This window comes from Hippichthys cyanospilos, chromosome 7 (assembly GCF_059441005.1).
Source record: "Hippichthys cyanospilos isolate Australia breed blue-spotted pipefish chromosome 7, RoL_Hcya_1.0, whole genome shotgun sequence".
Classification (NCBI taxonomy): Eukaryota; Metazoa; Chordata; class Actinopteri; order Syngnathiformes; family Syngnathidae; genus Hippichthys; species Hippichthys cyanospilos.
In genome coordinates this window covers 20,631,320-20,646,851 of record NC_142375.1, presented here as the reverse complement: position 1 = coordinate 20,646,851, position 15,532 = coordinate 20,631,320, and the positions used below count along the sequence as shown (strand labels likewise).

Sequence of the window (15,532 nt, the reverse complement as noted above, 5' to 3'; positions counted from 1 at the left end):
TCAGGGGCATTTTAATAGATTGCTCAGTTTGATGCTGACATATGGCATGCTTGCTGTTGCTACCGATCACTTTTCGACACACCAGGCCAAGTCAAATGTGTCTTTTTATTTTATTGATAGGAATAACACATTATTGAAATAATTGCAGCTGTTAATGCTGGACCGCATTTCAACGCACTACGTTGTTAGCGGCTAGTGCTAATTCTGGAGACTTGTGACACATCATAAATTGACAGCATAACTGCCTAGCGGTTTCTTCTCGTCAAAATTCATATTCAATAACTTTATGAATTTTTAATAAAAATTGATTCAAGGACATTTTACTGCAGTTTGGAATCGTAATAAATGGGAATGTTGATTTTTTGATAGATAGATAGATAGATAGATAGATAGATAGATAGATAGATAGATAGATAGATAGCGTGATAGATAGCGTGATAGATATAGATAGAAAGCTAGCTAGCTAGCTAGCTAGCTAGCTTGCGTGATTGATAGATTATAGATAGATAGATAGAAAGCTAGCTAGCTAACTAACTAACTAACTAACTAACTAGCTTGCGTGATAGATAGATAGATAGATAGATAGATAGATAGATAGATAGATAGATAGATAGATAGATAGATAGATAGATAGATAGATAGATAGATAGATAGATAGATAGATAGATAGATAGATAGATAGATAGATAGATAGATAGATAGAGCCAATAAGTAATGAACTAACAGAAAAGTGCTGCTCTCCTTCGACGACGATTTTCAGGTTGAAAGAGAGGCTTGAGGGTGAAGCAGCTATAAATAAATTGAAGTTTACTTTGGCGTCCGCCGTCAAAAAAACTCCCAGACTGTCACATCGGATCCGTCTTTGCCTCGGTTCCTGCTCCAAACTTATTTGAAGGTGCCTGTGGGACGTCGCGCTGCCCTCTTCCCTCCTCCTACCCACCATCCCTTCCTCCCATCTCCCGCAACATCAAGCTTGCCGAGCTGACAGCCGCTCGACATCGCAGCCGCGCTCGGCAGGCGAGGCCTCCGTCGCGTTTTATTTTCATCTGCTCCCGTGCACCTTATTGTCTCTTCTTTTCCTCCTCCTCGTCTTTCTTCTTCCACATGAAAAGCGGCGCAGTGATCAGACGGGGATGTTGGTGACGATGATGGTGATGAGGTTCTAAGGGAGCGTCTATAAATAACAAAGTGGAAGCAAGACGATGGCAGCCGAGACGTCTAAAGAAAATTGTGCTTGCTCCACATATGTCAGAGGAATCAGGCTTCACAGGCATTCTACAAGCAGGAAATAGTTCGTGTCGATCACAACAGAACGGAAACGTCGTCGTCACGGTGTACAGTTGATGAAGTTGCCCTCGAGCTGGTGACGAGTGGCGTTTTTATGCCACCCATCAAACTTGAAGCCTTGTTTTATTATCACATATACTGTATATACAGTATTGTAGCATATATATATATATATATATATATATATATATATATATATATATATATATATATATATATGTATATATATATATATATATATATATATATATATATATATGTACTACTAGATATACTACTGAAATACAACTGGATTTTGGAGGAAAATACATCACTTGGGGGGTAAAAACAGAAAAATGAAGTTCACCAAAATATCACTTACCCTAACCCGCCAATGATTGCGTAACTTTTTTTTTTTTAATCATAACAAAAATACATTTAACCTTTTGTATCGTAGAAGTTGTAGTATTCTTGTCCAACTCCCACTACACAACATTTATACCAAATCTTGGTTCAACTTTTTTCAATCAATCAACGTTTTCATAATGAACACTTATTGTCGCTTAAATACTGTTCTGTTCATGTTTATTGATGAAACTTGAATAAACAAGAATCAGTCTTCTCGCTCCGTTTTTCAAAGCGCGATGACGTCCTGAACCTCCTCAGCGGGCTCACACTTTGATCTGCTTGTTAATTATGAAGAACAATCACATATCTTCTCATTATGGGATGTAATATGCGTAGCTGGGCGGAACGGAAGGTCGAACGTGGGGCCTTTGAACATTTGTATGCAAACCTCCCTGCGTCGTTTCGAAAAATGAACAGTGACTGGTTGCAACGGTGAGAAAGGAAATGCCGGATGTCAACGGGAACGTGTGAAGCGTTGGGGGGGGGTGACAGCAATGGAGGGTGTTATTAGCCACCTTCGGGGTGTGAGTGACAAGGTTAACACGCCGCGTCTCCCCCCTCCTCCTACTCTGCCCTCAGGGGGGCTCTAAGGAGACTTGGGGTGGGGGAAGATTAGTGGGCAGGGGGTAGTGCTACGCACGCCACGGATCCAGCGCCGCAACACAAGCTTTGGAAATCTAAGCCCCCCGCTCACACTGCCTCTCTGAGGAGGAAGGACTCGTCAGACCACAGAGATTGAGGCAGGGAGAAAAGGCTGAGGCTCCATCAGGGATTAGAGCGTGGCGCTAATCTGCAGGCGTTTGCCCTCTTTGTGCATGAGTGTGTCTATGGCCGCGCATTATGGCATAGTCCATCTGAAAGAGCATTTAATCTCACCTCACTTTACCTTCCTCGGCAAAGGTTTTGTCATATTTTTAGCGCTGTTTTCACCAAGCGGTAGGGGTCGGTTCAATTCAGTTCCAGCAATGGTGGGCATTTTCTCGTGTAAGACTTAAATATCTGGGGGGTAATGTCCGGACTCTTAAAAAACGTGAAAATACATCCCTGGCACAATGAGTTAATCAAATTAATTTGATATCTGGACCAGTCATTTTTGTAAGGTCAAACATTTCATACATTTCCAAACGGATTAACACTTATTGTTTATGTAAATAACCATAAAAAATCATCAACATGCAGTACTGCTCATTCAATGTACGCTTTGGTCCAGGTCAAATTAGATTTTTGGTCAACTCCGTATGACCACATAATTATAATATTTCTCCTTTGTTCTGGTGTAGGAATGTCCAGGCATCACGCGGGACCAGAAATAGCCAACTACTACTCGCTGTCTCCGGGAGGAGTGGGACAGCTCACGCCGCCACTGGGATGGTGAGTCCATCCCTAAGACCGCACGCCAATCTATCCATCTATTAACCTAACTATCTGATATACTGTATCTAGCTAGCTAGGTAGATACCTAGTTGATAGGGAAATAACTAAGTTAGCTTGCTATCTTATACGTATACGGAATCTAGCTAGCATGATAGATAGTCAGTTGATAACTGTGTTAGTTAGCTAGCTAGGTTTTAGCTAGCTAATAGGTAACTAACTGTTATAGTTAGCTATTTGGCTAATAGCTGATAGGTAGCTAGCTGTGATAATTAGCTAGTTGGTAGGGAAGAGAGAAGACACAAGTTTCAGTAATTTCCATCTTTTAAACTGCCAATATATAGCATAGCACTGGAGAGTTGCTAGCTTGCAGCTAATTCATGCTTGAGTCTGCGCTTAACGTCTGCAACAGACTCCATACAGTAAAATGGAAGCGTAATTAAGTCGTTTTAGTGACCTGAATTTGCGCTAAAACGTGATTTCAAGACGGTCGTGTTTTTGTATCGAGTTGCGACACGTACTCTTCCTCAAGCAGGTTCTTTGGCATAAAGTCAGCTTTTATCTTCCCTCAAAATAAAAACTTTCATTCGTGTCCATATCTGGCTAAACAGCTAGCTATCATATTATCTATCAAGCTAGCTACAAGCCACTTAGATCTCTTGTTCTGAAAGCAGTTTCTCACTACAGTAGGTCAGCAACATTTTGATCTTCCAGGTTCTCCCACCACATGGTCCCTGGACCGCCTGGTCCTCACGCCACGGGGATCCCCCACCCAGCCATCGTCAACCCCCAGATCAAACACGAGCCCCTGCACGAAACCGACATCATGCACATGTGAGTCCCACTCCAAACCACTCCCTCTCACCCTCAGGTCACTTTCAGGTACTATACTCCAGTAACAAACAGCCCTTTCCTTGAAGTGAGCATCTTATCTGCTGGCTCGAGCTTGTCACAGGGCTTCCTTTAGCTTCGGGCTTGAAGGCGTTGCACTCAGCCAACACCAGATCCTGCTCCCTGATGATATCGCAACATGCCTGATAGAACCCTGAAGTGGCGATGGCTGATACGAGCATTATCCACGGCCATCTCGCCCGTCTTATTAGAAACTCTCACCCCAGAGCGGCAGGAGAGTGACTCTTTCAAACCATGACTTCTGATGCGGGCGTCTCGGCCACCGGGGGCAAGTTAATTTAGGCCGTTGCAATATCGTTGGTTATTTTTGCAGAGACTCGAGGATTTCGGTATAGTGAGGTGTTTTGGTCATTCTGTGTTGCTTCACCATTTGTAGTCATTTTCTTAGACAATCTAAGGCACTGCTATTCAGTTTGTTTGTTTTTTTGCATTTTGCGCCCCACACCTTGCTGCAGTGCCAATAAATGAGATCATTATCAGTAAAAACTGTATAAATATACCTACAATTATATCCTTTTTACCAATAACCGAAGAAAAAAGCCATTTAAAACTACTTTTAGTAAATGTTAGGTTTTTACAGGGGTTTATACAGGTTACAGCTTATTCTAAATCTGAAAAAATATCTTAAAGCGCATCAAAGTGCCTGAAATAAAAAAATAAACAATAATTCCCATTCAAATTCGAAAGGACTTTGACCAACTGAACAATGTGATGCTGAACAGAAAAAAATGGAGGAATGATACATGTAAATCGATCTGAAAGATTAGCACCAATATTTAAAATATTTTAGCCTGAGGAAAAAGGTATAAAACGTGGAGATGTTTTTCTAAATCACAATAATCATTCATTTGATTTGAACAAAAACATGTTTTGGTCAGTTGTTGAAAAAGTTTAACTCTGGACTTTGAGAGCGCCACAGCACCACCTGGTGCCAAAGATGTGCAATTCCATGACACAGCAAAAAAGCTAAGTCTGTTTTCCATTTTTGTTATTTTGGGTTCCAGGAAGCCACAGCACGAACAGCGAAAGGAACAGGAGCCCAAAAGACCGCATATCAAGAAGCCGCTCAATGCCTTCATGCTTTACATGAAAGAAATGCGTGCCAACGTGGTGGCCGAGTGCACGTTAAAGGAGAGCGCTGCCATCAATCAGATACTGGGACGACGGGTAGGTGGCGCTATAAGCAAAGGGCTCCACGGCAAGGCAAAGAAAGCCCTTTTTGATCTCACGTTTCGCCCCCTGTTTTTATTACAAAGGAGTATTAGGAAACCAATGTAAATCACACTATGAGTTGAAGACTAAAGTCATACAAAGATAACGTTCTATTTTGTTTTTTGGTGGATGATTTTCAATTCGAAAGATTTTTCATACATTAAAAAGGAAAACTTGAATTGTTAAAAGACATGATTTTTAAGTTACGTTAATCTAGGAAATATGCGATTTTATCCTCTTAAAAGCGTTAAGATCTGATTTATTCCTGTAAAATTACATTTTTATTCACGTTTTTAATTTTTTTATCAAAGCAAAGTTATAATTTCTCAATTTTGAGACTGTCTGATTTTTTTAATTCCAATTTAATCTCAAAAGCATAAAATTCACATTTTTATCCTAAAACTATGATTTTCCGATATTCTTTTAATATTACAATGCTCATATTAAAATTGTTTGAGTTATATTTTTGTTTGAGGTATATTTTTGTAAAATCATCACTTTTTTTTCTCAATTTTCTCTTTTTTAGTTTTTTAATCTCCTGACTGTACCATTTTTATTTTCATAAAATAATGACTTTTCATCTCGAAACTATCCTTTTTTTTTTCTTAAAATTTCGACTTTAATCCCAAAATTGTAGGAGTAATATCCTTGTAAAATAATTTATCGCGACACTGTGATTTTTATTCAAGTAAAAACATGACTTTTAAACTCGAAATTATACCTTCTCAAAATTCCGACCTCAATCTTGAAACTGTACGACTTTCATACTCAAGAAATTACTTCTCTTATCTCCAACCTGTACCATTTTGATTCTCGCAAAATTATGAATTTTAATCCCGAAATGATCTTTTTACTGTTAAAATTCCGACTCAAGAAATGACTACAATTCTCGTAAAATTACGACTTTAATCTCGAAACTACTATTTTTCTTCTAGTCAAATTATGACAGTAAAAGTATTTTTTTTAAGGTGGCCCAAATACTCCTTTGCTAAAATGTTCTTTGCCTTTTGTTTTTCCTTCCTGCAAAAAATGAAAAAGCAACAAGTCCAAAAACTGACGATAAATTATACCTTCTCAAAATTCCGACCTCAATCTTAAAACTGTACGACTTTCATACTTGTGAAATTCCTTCTCTTATCTCGAACGTTTACCATTTTGATTCTCGCAAAATCATGAATTATGATCCCGAAATGATCTTTTCACTGTTAAAATTTCCGACTCAAAACCGCATGACTACAATTCTCGTAAATTTACGACTTTAATCTCGAAACTACTATTTTTATTCTAGTGGAATTATGGCAGTCACATTATTTTAAGGTGTCCCAAATACTCCTTTGCTCACATGTTCTTTTCCTTTTGTCTTTCCCTCCCGCGAAAAAATGAAAACGCATCAACAATCCAAAAACTGACAACGCTATTTTCCTTTTGTGCTAAAAACAGTGGCACGCGTTATCTCGGGAAGAGCAGGCTAAATATTACGAATTAGCCCGCAAGGAACGACAGCTCCACATGCAGCTCTATCCAGGCTGGTCTGCCCGAGACAACTATGTAAGTACCAAGAGTACAGCTCTGCAGAGGTGCGTCGATGCGTGTGCGCGCGCATGACAAGTTGCCGAAAAACAACAAAAAAAAGCCTCTCAATAGTCCCCTGCATGCTTAATGGACTCCATTTGGACCGAGTCTTTGTTTCAGCCTAATGTGTAATTCATAGCCTTGGCTAGATTCTACTGTCACTTTTTATAGCCGCCGCCAGTAAAATTAGCCTGCTAGTGATTACGTGCTTGTTTGATGTTCACATTTTTTTAATAGCCTTAAAAAAAAAAAAAAATTGTGCATGTGCGTGTATAGCAGTGGAATAGTTTCCGATACGTATGAAATATAGTGCAATAAGTCTTTTGGGGGAGTCGTTTATTTTCGATATTTAAGTTCAAATATTAATCATGTGTGTAATGTGTGATTTTGAGTGTAAACGTATAAATTGCGGTATAATAAGTCTTTTTATTTAAGTTGGAATATTAGTTATGTATTGTATAGTTTTGATTGGAAATGTGAAATTTGGGAAAATGAGAATACTTGCACATATTCGCGTAGCTATTTAATTGCACACGTAGGTTGTATATTTTCAAGAAAAAATGTTATGTTTTAGCTAAAAGTTGTATTTTAAAGGAAAAGCTTGATTTTCAAGTTATAATCTTACGCGAATAGAGTTGTAGATATCGTAGATGGAAATCACAGTACAAAGATATATTTTTTTAAAATTAAGATAAAAAAAATTTGTGGGGTTTTAAATTGGTTATGTATTTTTTTTTTTAGATATTTTTCTTTTTTTTAGTTCAAAGTCATAATATTACAACAGTCATATATTTTCAATTGTTGTTTCATCTCTATATCGATACATCAATATCTATATTAGGAAGAAACATGTGAGTGAGTGAGTGAGTGAATGAGTGAGTGAGTGAGTGAGTGAGTGAGTGAATGAGTGAGTGAGAGAGAGAGAGAGAGAGAGCACCCACGTTTATGAAAAGTGTGGCTCCGGCACTCACGTTCACTCCACCACCAGCCCATAAAATTAAAAGGGGATTTGAAAAAAAAAAAAAAAAAAAGTGCTTTGTGGTGTTTATCTGCCTCCCCTCGGACATCAACGGCATCCTCCCTCCTTTCCTACCTCTGCTGCTGCGCTGCCAAACACAAACATGTACTAGCATAGCATCATGTAATATATATATATATATATATATATATATATATATAATATATATATATATATATATATGAAAAGTGCGTGTGTCATTTCTGAGTATTCCTCGAGCTCCGCCAACCGCGTGCGCGCGCGTCTCTTCTTTGCTAGCAGATTAGCTGGTGAATAAGTGGATTAGTAGGGAAGCAAAAGTGCTGCTCATATTTGAGAACCTAGAGAAGCTATACCTATATTCTACCCCCTACATCATCTCGCCGGGGGGGCTAATAAATCCTCAGCCCCTCTTTGGGAAGAAAACGTGGAGCTTGTCGTTGTCGTCGGGCTTAATGGGGAGCGAGCGTTTTTAATTGCGTTTTCATGCTAATGGCGTTAAGGGGGACTTCAAAGACTGGATCGGTCGGTCAGGCAGCTAGCTTGCGTTGATTTTTGTTGCTACGTTCAAGCTTCTTAAAGGGGAAGTCAACCCCCAAAAATTTACAATGATATGTACCATATTGTGCTTCTTTTATCACCCCTTTTTAAGTCGGATTAAAATATATATATATAATTACATATATATATTAGGGCTGCACGATTAATCGAACTTTAATCGCGATGACGATATTGTTGGCTGCCCCGATTAATTAAGCTGATCCTCGGCAATCTTAAAATTTTAAATTATTTGCCAGTGTGAAATGGCGTTGAGTTTCTCACATGATTCCTAATATTTACAGATTCCTTATTCCTGATTCCTTACCCTAATTGAAACACATTTTGAAAAAGCCGAAAAATTTGAATAAATTTGGTTTGAAATGATATTTTGGCTGCTAATTATTCAAATTTGCTTAAAAGTAAATAAAGTGCTTGGTTCTAAGAAGGCTTAATTTTTTTCATTGGTTTGCACCCAGCAAGTAAGTTAGTTGTGTTGCTCTTTGTGCCAAGATTTTCCATGTCTTGGGGGAATTTGTTTTAATTATTATTTACTTTATTTATTTCAGTTTATTGTTATTAATTGTAATTATCAAGCCTTGTAGCCTGGTTTATATACTGCTAGTTTAAAACAAGGCAATAAATAGACATGTTTGACCAAACATGATGAATAATCGTGATTTCAATATTGACCAAAATAATCGTGATTATTATTATCATCGATTAACCCCTATGCAATATTTTGACCATTTTTGGGTCATTTTCTTTCATACCGTATTTTAGTCACTCATTTAAATGTGATAGCTAAGTGGTTGTGCCATGTTGAACTTTGACATATTGTCACCATCTGGGTGAAATTTCAGCTCCCTATTGTTGATTTCCTTTTGATGTAAAGGTCAAAGGATTGGAGAAAATTTCACACAAAAGTTAAACGTCAAAATCTATCTCGGAAGCGGCCATTTTTTTCCTTGCGGTCGACAGTCGCTCAGGTAACGACCAATCACAGCTCACGCGACAAAACTCGATAAACTTTCACCACCGGAGTGTCGATGATTTAAAAAAAACAAAAAACAAGTTTGTTGTTGGCAGCGTCAAGATGTGCGGAGTGTAGCGGGGGCGTGCCGGCAGGATGTCCAGCAGGGGATGAGTGAACATGGCAGCAGCCAATCAGAGTGGTCTAGTGAGCGTGAGTGCTGGAGCCACACTTTATGCGTTCCTCTGTATATTTTTAGGGGAAGAAGAAGAAGCGGAAGCGGGAGAAGATCCAGGAGTCGGCCGCGGGTGAGTTGCAGCGCCCGCCCTCCTCCGACGTCGCCATCATGTCCACGTCACGCCTACTTTGGGATTAGTCTGCCTCGGAACTTGGTCGCTTTGCTAGCTAACGCGGCTTTACTAGCTAACGTTGCGCTTTATTTTGTAACTGGTTTTAAACATCAATTTTTTTGGCTAAAACCGGATTTCTGAGATGGCGTCCCACCAAAAAGCCAACGAAAAAGTAAATTATTTCGACTAGGTTTCTTTTTACGCTGTACGCTCGAGCGTTAGCTTGCGCTACAACCAAACAGATGGCAATGTATTGCCTTAAAACTTTTTTTTGTTTGTTTTTTTTTTAAAAAATGCAATTTTCTGCAGGTACGGGCCAGAGAATGAAAACGGCGTACATCTGAGAAAATGGTAAGACAAAATCCTGATTTTCTTCAAATGTTTTAGGCGATTATGGTTTTTTATTGATTTTAATGGATGAAATCAATTCAACAAACATTTATTTAAAAGTTGGATTCATATGACAAAACTGGAAAATATTCAGACAAAAATAATGAAATCAGTTTAAACGTAAACCTCGTGCATAATTTACGAAAAGGGATAGTCTATTTCTTTTGCCATTTCTAGCAGCAAAATGTTAATAAAACAGTTTTTTTTTTGTCCCACGTATGTTTAATACCTTTCAAAACATAATGACATCACCTGTGCTCAGTGCTCAGGAAATGACCAATCATGGCTAAGATGTTGGACATGTGACATTCATAAGATGAACCTTGAGTCGTCGTCGTTTTTTTGACAGCAAGTAAAGAAATGTTTTTCAAACTGCATTTAGAATATAATTTAGTTCTCAAATTAACTCATTCCATCCCAAAGACGTATTTTTACGTTGTTTTCATGAGTGCAGACATTCAATCCCAAATATTTATTTGTATTTATTTTTCAAGTGTTAGACTAAAGGAGTGTCTATAAATGTTTTAAGTGTTAACTGTACGTGGAAAACAATTGAGTTGTCGAAGTAACTCATTCCATCCCAAAGACGTAATTTTACGTTATTTTCACGAGCACAGACGTTCAATCTGAAGTACTTATTTGAATTTTGTTTTCAAGTGTTTGGCTAAAGGAGTGTCTATAAATGTTTTTTTTAAGTATTAACTGTACATGGAAAACAATTGAGTTGTCAAATTAACTCATTCCATCCCAAAGACGTAATCTTACGTTATTTTCATGAGCAGACGTTCAATCCAAAGTACTTATTTGAATTTTTTTTCAAATGTTAGGCTAAAGGAGTGTCTATAAATGTTTTTTTTTAAGTATTAACTGTACATGGAAAACAATTGAGTTGTCAAATTAACTCATTCCATCCCAAAGACGTAATCTTACGTTATTTTCATGAGCAGACGTTCAATCCAAAGTACTTATTTGATTTTTTTTTTTTCAAATGTTAGGCTAAATGAGTGTCTAAAAATGACTGGTACTAAAATAGCTTATTTTAGTTAAAGTATAAATGTTTCACCGCTAAAAATGGACATATAAACGGACAATCCCTTTAAATGCCACAAATATGTATTCAGTAACTGTCATAAACATGTCTTGTAAACAGCAAAGCATTTCTTCACTGCAAGGAATTATATTTTGTAGCAAATGTATAATCACTATATTTACAATTATTCCAACGCCACGCATGCAGCATTCTTTAGCCGATTTCACCGGTTAGCTAGTATCAAAATCTTCGCCTTTTAAAATGACATCACATTCATTGGATTAATTTGATTTCTTGCCCTATTATGAATTCTTCCTGAAAGAAAAGCTAAACAGACTAATCCTAAAAAAGGTCCATGCCATAGCCATTGTGTCCATTAAAATGTATGTTTACACAAATCGTAGCAGCAAATGGGGCTATGATGTTCATTTTAAAAAAGGGGGGGGGGGGGGGGAACATCTGTGTTCATCTATTTGATTAAAGGGATTTTTTTTTTTTAAGTTTACATCATCTTTGCTCCATATGGTCTACATGTGTCGCATCTCTTTTGTCAAGCTGACGTTCAGGACCCTTTTTTTTTTAATGAGCCGCTTTGCCTTAATAAGATTTCACGCTGTCTGCTATGTTGTCGGAACAAAAGGCGATATGTAGCCATTGAGGCCGTGTCAAAAAGTGTCACCTGGGCTCAGAAAGGATTTTTGGGGGGCAGATTGTTTGTTTGAAAGGATTTTCTTCCCATTTCCCCTTTATTGTGAACGTTACTGTGAGATAGGCTTTTTGTACATTTTTAAATTTAAAAAAAAGATCGTATTTTGGAAGTTGGTGGTTTGTTACGTTTGAAAGTCAGGTATTTTCGGAAAAAAAATTCTAATAAACAAAAAAAAAAAAGCATTTTCAACAAGTTGTTTTGTTGGATTTTTTCCAACAAAATATTGCAAAAAAAAAGATTTTTCGCACAAAAAAAAGTATGTAAAGGACTTCCATTTAAATATTTTCTTTGTATTTTCCTTTCATTGTGGACATTTTTCAGAAAATTAATTAAGCAAAGCAATATTTTCGCATAAAGGATACATTTGAGACTGAATTTTTTTTTTACATTTTCAATGAACGAGTTGTATATTTTTGACAGCAAAAGCATTTTAAGTATAAAAATGCTTTAAAATGCAGTAAAATGCATTAAAATGCAGTATTAAGCAAAAGCAATATTTTCTCATAAAGGATACATTTGATACTGAATTTTTTTTTTTTACATTTTCAATGAACCGAGTTGTATATTTTTGACCTCCCAAAAAAACAAATTTTCTTTAAAAATATTAAGGATCAACAAGTTTAATGAATCAAATATTTTTAGGAGTGAAGAGAAAATGAAGCCTCATGAACCACTTGTAATATTTTTTACTCCACTAGAGGGTGCGCTCCCTTTAAGAATAAAGGCCCCAAACCCCCCAAAAAAGACATTTTCTTTCAAAATATTAAGGTTCAACAAGTTTAATGAATCAAATATTTTTAGAAGTGAAGAGAAAATGAAGCCTCATGAACCACTTGTAAGATTTTTTACTCCACTAGAGGGTGCGCTCCCTTTAAGAATAAAGGCCCCAAACCCCCAAAAAACACATTTTCTTTCAAAATATTAAGGATCAACAAGTTTAATGAATCAAATATTTTTAGAAGTGAAGAGAAAATGAAGCCTCATGAACCACTTGTAATATTTTTTACTCCACTAGAGGGCGCGCTCCCTTTAAGAATAAAGGCTTATGGCATTGCAATTTTCAACACAGTGCCATCTGGAGTCGAAAAAAAATATAAAATGTGTCTCATGTGGCTTCATCTTCCCATCACTGTCGGCAAATGATGAGAAATTTCAACCGAGAGAGAGTTTTAGCAACCAAAAAAAAAAAGTAGTTTTTGTTTTTACTGCTGCCATTACGTCGACATTTTAAAAGAGTAGATTTGTGAATTTTCAAGTTGTGGGTACTGCCCACTCTTCTGGGGCCCAAAGTCAGCTGACTGGCACCGTCTCCATCCAGCTGGCCCTAATGAGGACAAGCGGCACAGAAAATGGCCGGGGACGGATATTTCCCTCCCTGCCGGCATCCTGTTATCCCACCCCCGAAAAAGCCGCTCACTTGTGACTAATCTGCTCTCACGTCAAAAACGGCACAAAGGTTTGCGCGCCGTCCATCGATTTATGACCCAGAAGCTCCCCCAAATTGGGACGCCCCCCCGCCCCTCTCCTTGCCTACTGCTTCTTTGGCCACAGTTGGCTTTCAAAGCGCTAAGAAGCCAGTCTATCTCTGATCCAATAATTAGCAGCGCCTAGCCGCGGCGGGATGGACACTCGGCTTGATTCTCGGTGACAGGCCTTGACGCAATATGCATAATGCTGAGGATCCTGCCGCAGTTCCCCGATCCCACAATTTATGCAGATCCCGCAGAGCTGGATTGAGGTTAGCCCCGTTTAGATGCCACCAAAAAAAAAAAAGAGTATTTCGTTTTCTTGCATCCGAGGCCATTTTTCTATTAGTTTTGAGGCTAAAATTTAATCAAGTAATGTTATTTTTAGTAGCGTCAACCAGCGATTACATTTTTAATTCATTAACTGCAAAATTCTCCTAAATTAATCGTGAGAGCTGGATTGAGGTTAGCCCCGTTTAGATGCCACAAAAAAAAAACGAATGTTTACTTTTCTTGCATCAGAGGTCATTTTTTAATTACTTTTGATGCTAAATTTTGATCAAATATTTGTAATTTTAGTAGGGCCCACAAGTGATTACAATTTGAATTAATTAACTGCAAAATTCTCCTAAATTAATCGTGAGAGCTGAATCGAGGTCAGCTCCTTTTAGATGCCACAAAAAAGTGTTTAGTCTTCTTGCATCCAAGGTCATTTTTTCTTTATTACTTTGACACTAAAATTTAATCAATAATTGTATATTTAGAAGCGCCCACAAGCGATTACATTTTAAATTAATTAACTGCAAAATTCTCCTAATCGTGAGAGCTGAATTGAGGTCAGCTCTGTTTAGATGCCACCAAAAAAAAGTGTTTAGTTTTCTTGCATCCGAGGTCATTTTTTTATTACTTTGACACTAAAATTTAATCCAATATTTGTATATTTAGTAGCACCCAAGTGATTACATTTTGAATTAATTAACTTCAAAATTCTCCTGAATTAATCGTGACAGCTGGATTGAGGTCAGTTCCATTTAGATGCCACAAAAAAAACGAATGTTTACTTTTCTTGCATCAGAGGTCATTTTTAAATTACTTTTGACGCTAAAATTTGATCAAATATTTGTAATTTTAGTAGGGCCCACAAGTGATTACAATTTGAATTAATTAATTGCAAAATTCTCCTAAATTAATCGTGCGAGCTGAATCAAGGTCAGCTCCTTTTAGATGCCACAAAAAAAAAACAAGTGTTGAGTTTTCTTGAATCTGAGGTCACTTTTTAGATTACTTTTAACGCTAAAATCTAATCAAATAATTGTATTTTTAGTCGCGCGGACAAGTGATTAAATTGTAACTAATTAACTGCAAAATTCTCCAAAATTAATCGGAATTAATCGCACGTTCAAACAACTGTTTTCACAAAGTTCGTAACAGATATTTTCATCCATTCATTTTCATAGCTTTCCTTCATTTTTTAATTCGATTTTTCCTGCAAATTTTGCTTAAAAAAATCTCTATAATCTTTATAATTGAGAAGCACTGTTTTAATACAGTTAATTACAGGCATATATATATATTTTTTTAATTCAGAGGTCTTCCTAGAGATTCTTTTTTTTCTCTGAGACGCTTCACCAAAGATGTACGGCTAATGCGGTGAAAACCAAAAAAATCTGAATCTGCAACGTTTTCAAAAAGACCGTATCACTACTGGTCCACGTACAATATCATAAACAAAGATGAGATGGCCCGATGTGATATTTTCCGTCCTTCCTTTGAGAGGAAGTGAGCATGAAAAGGAGCTTGTTGTAAAAGCCGGGCCGCGTTTGTTGACACGCGGCCCGTTGTTTAGACTGCTCCCCTGCGTGCGTTGAGCCCGGAGTCACGGGCCCATTGTCAAGCGCCGCGCTAAACGCCATGAGGGCCTTTGTCATGTCTCCGCCGTTTCCTGAGTTCGAGTCGCGGGACCTTGCCAAACGCTTATCTGCTGAGAAGGGGACCTATCGGGAGACGTCGCTTCACTCAATTTTCTACCCGCTAACCCTCTCACGCTACGATTAGCCTCGATTCCACCATTGACGTAGTTTATTAACGTCGGTCCCTGCAGCTGGCACATATTCAAAATATGTTGTCATGTAGTTTTGTTAATTATATCCTCCTATATTTGGGTCCATTGTAGTGGACATTGGTTTTTGATCGATATCTTTTGAGTCATCAGAGCTACTCAACTAAGTCCGAGTGTCCTCAGTAGAGGACATCCTGGCCTTTCCGGTGATGTATCATGTGTTTGGGGTGGGATGCAATTCATTTTGCTGTCCTCCTGAGACAAAATGGACACAGCAGTG

General features: G+C 37.7%; 1 protein-coding gene across 5 annotated transcripts in view; it reads left to right on the top strand.

Moving 5' to 3' along the window:
* lef1 (lymphoid enhancer-binding factor 1) overlaps positions 1–15,532 on the top strand; it is a 69,552-nt gene that overhangs the window by 49,171 nt on the left and 4,849 nt on the right. For 2 of the 5 annotated variants that reach the window (XM_088419983.1, XM_088419984.1), the window contains 5 exons: positions 2,955–3,045; positions 3,760–3,879; positions 4,962–5,124; positions 6,610–6,717; positions 9,508–9,556. In XM_088419983.1, the coding sequence (XP_088276109.1) occupies positions 2,955–3,045; positions 3,760–3,879; positions 4,962–5,124; positions 6,610–6,717; positions 9,508–9,556 (531 nt within the window). Of the gene's footprint in view, positions 1–2,954; positions 3,046–3,759; positions 3,880–4,961; positions 5,125–6,609; positions 6,718–9,507; positions 9,557–9,907; positions 9,950–15,532 lie in introns of all 5 variants that reach the window. The other 3 variants (XM_088419987.1, XM_088419986.1, XM_088419985.1) reach the window with 3 other exon arrangements.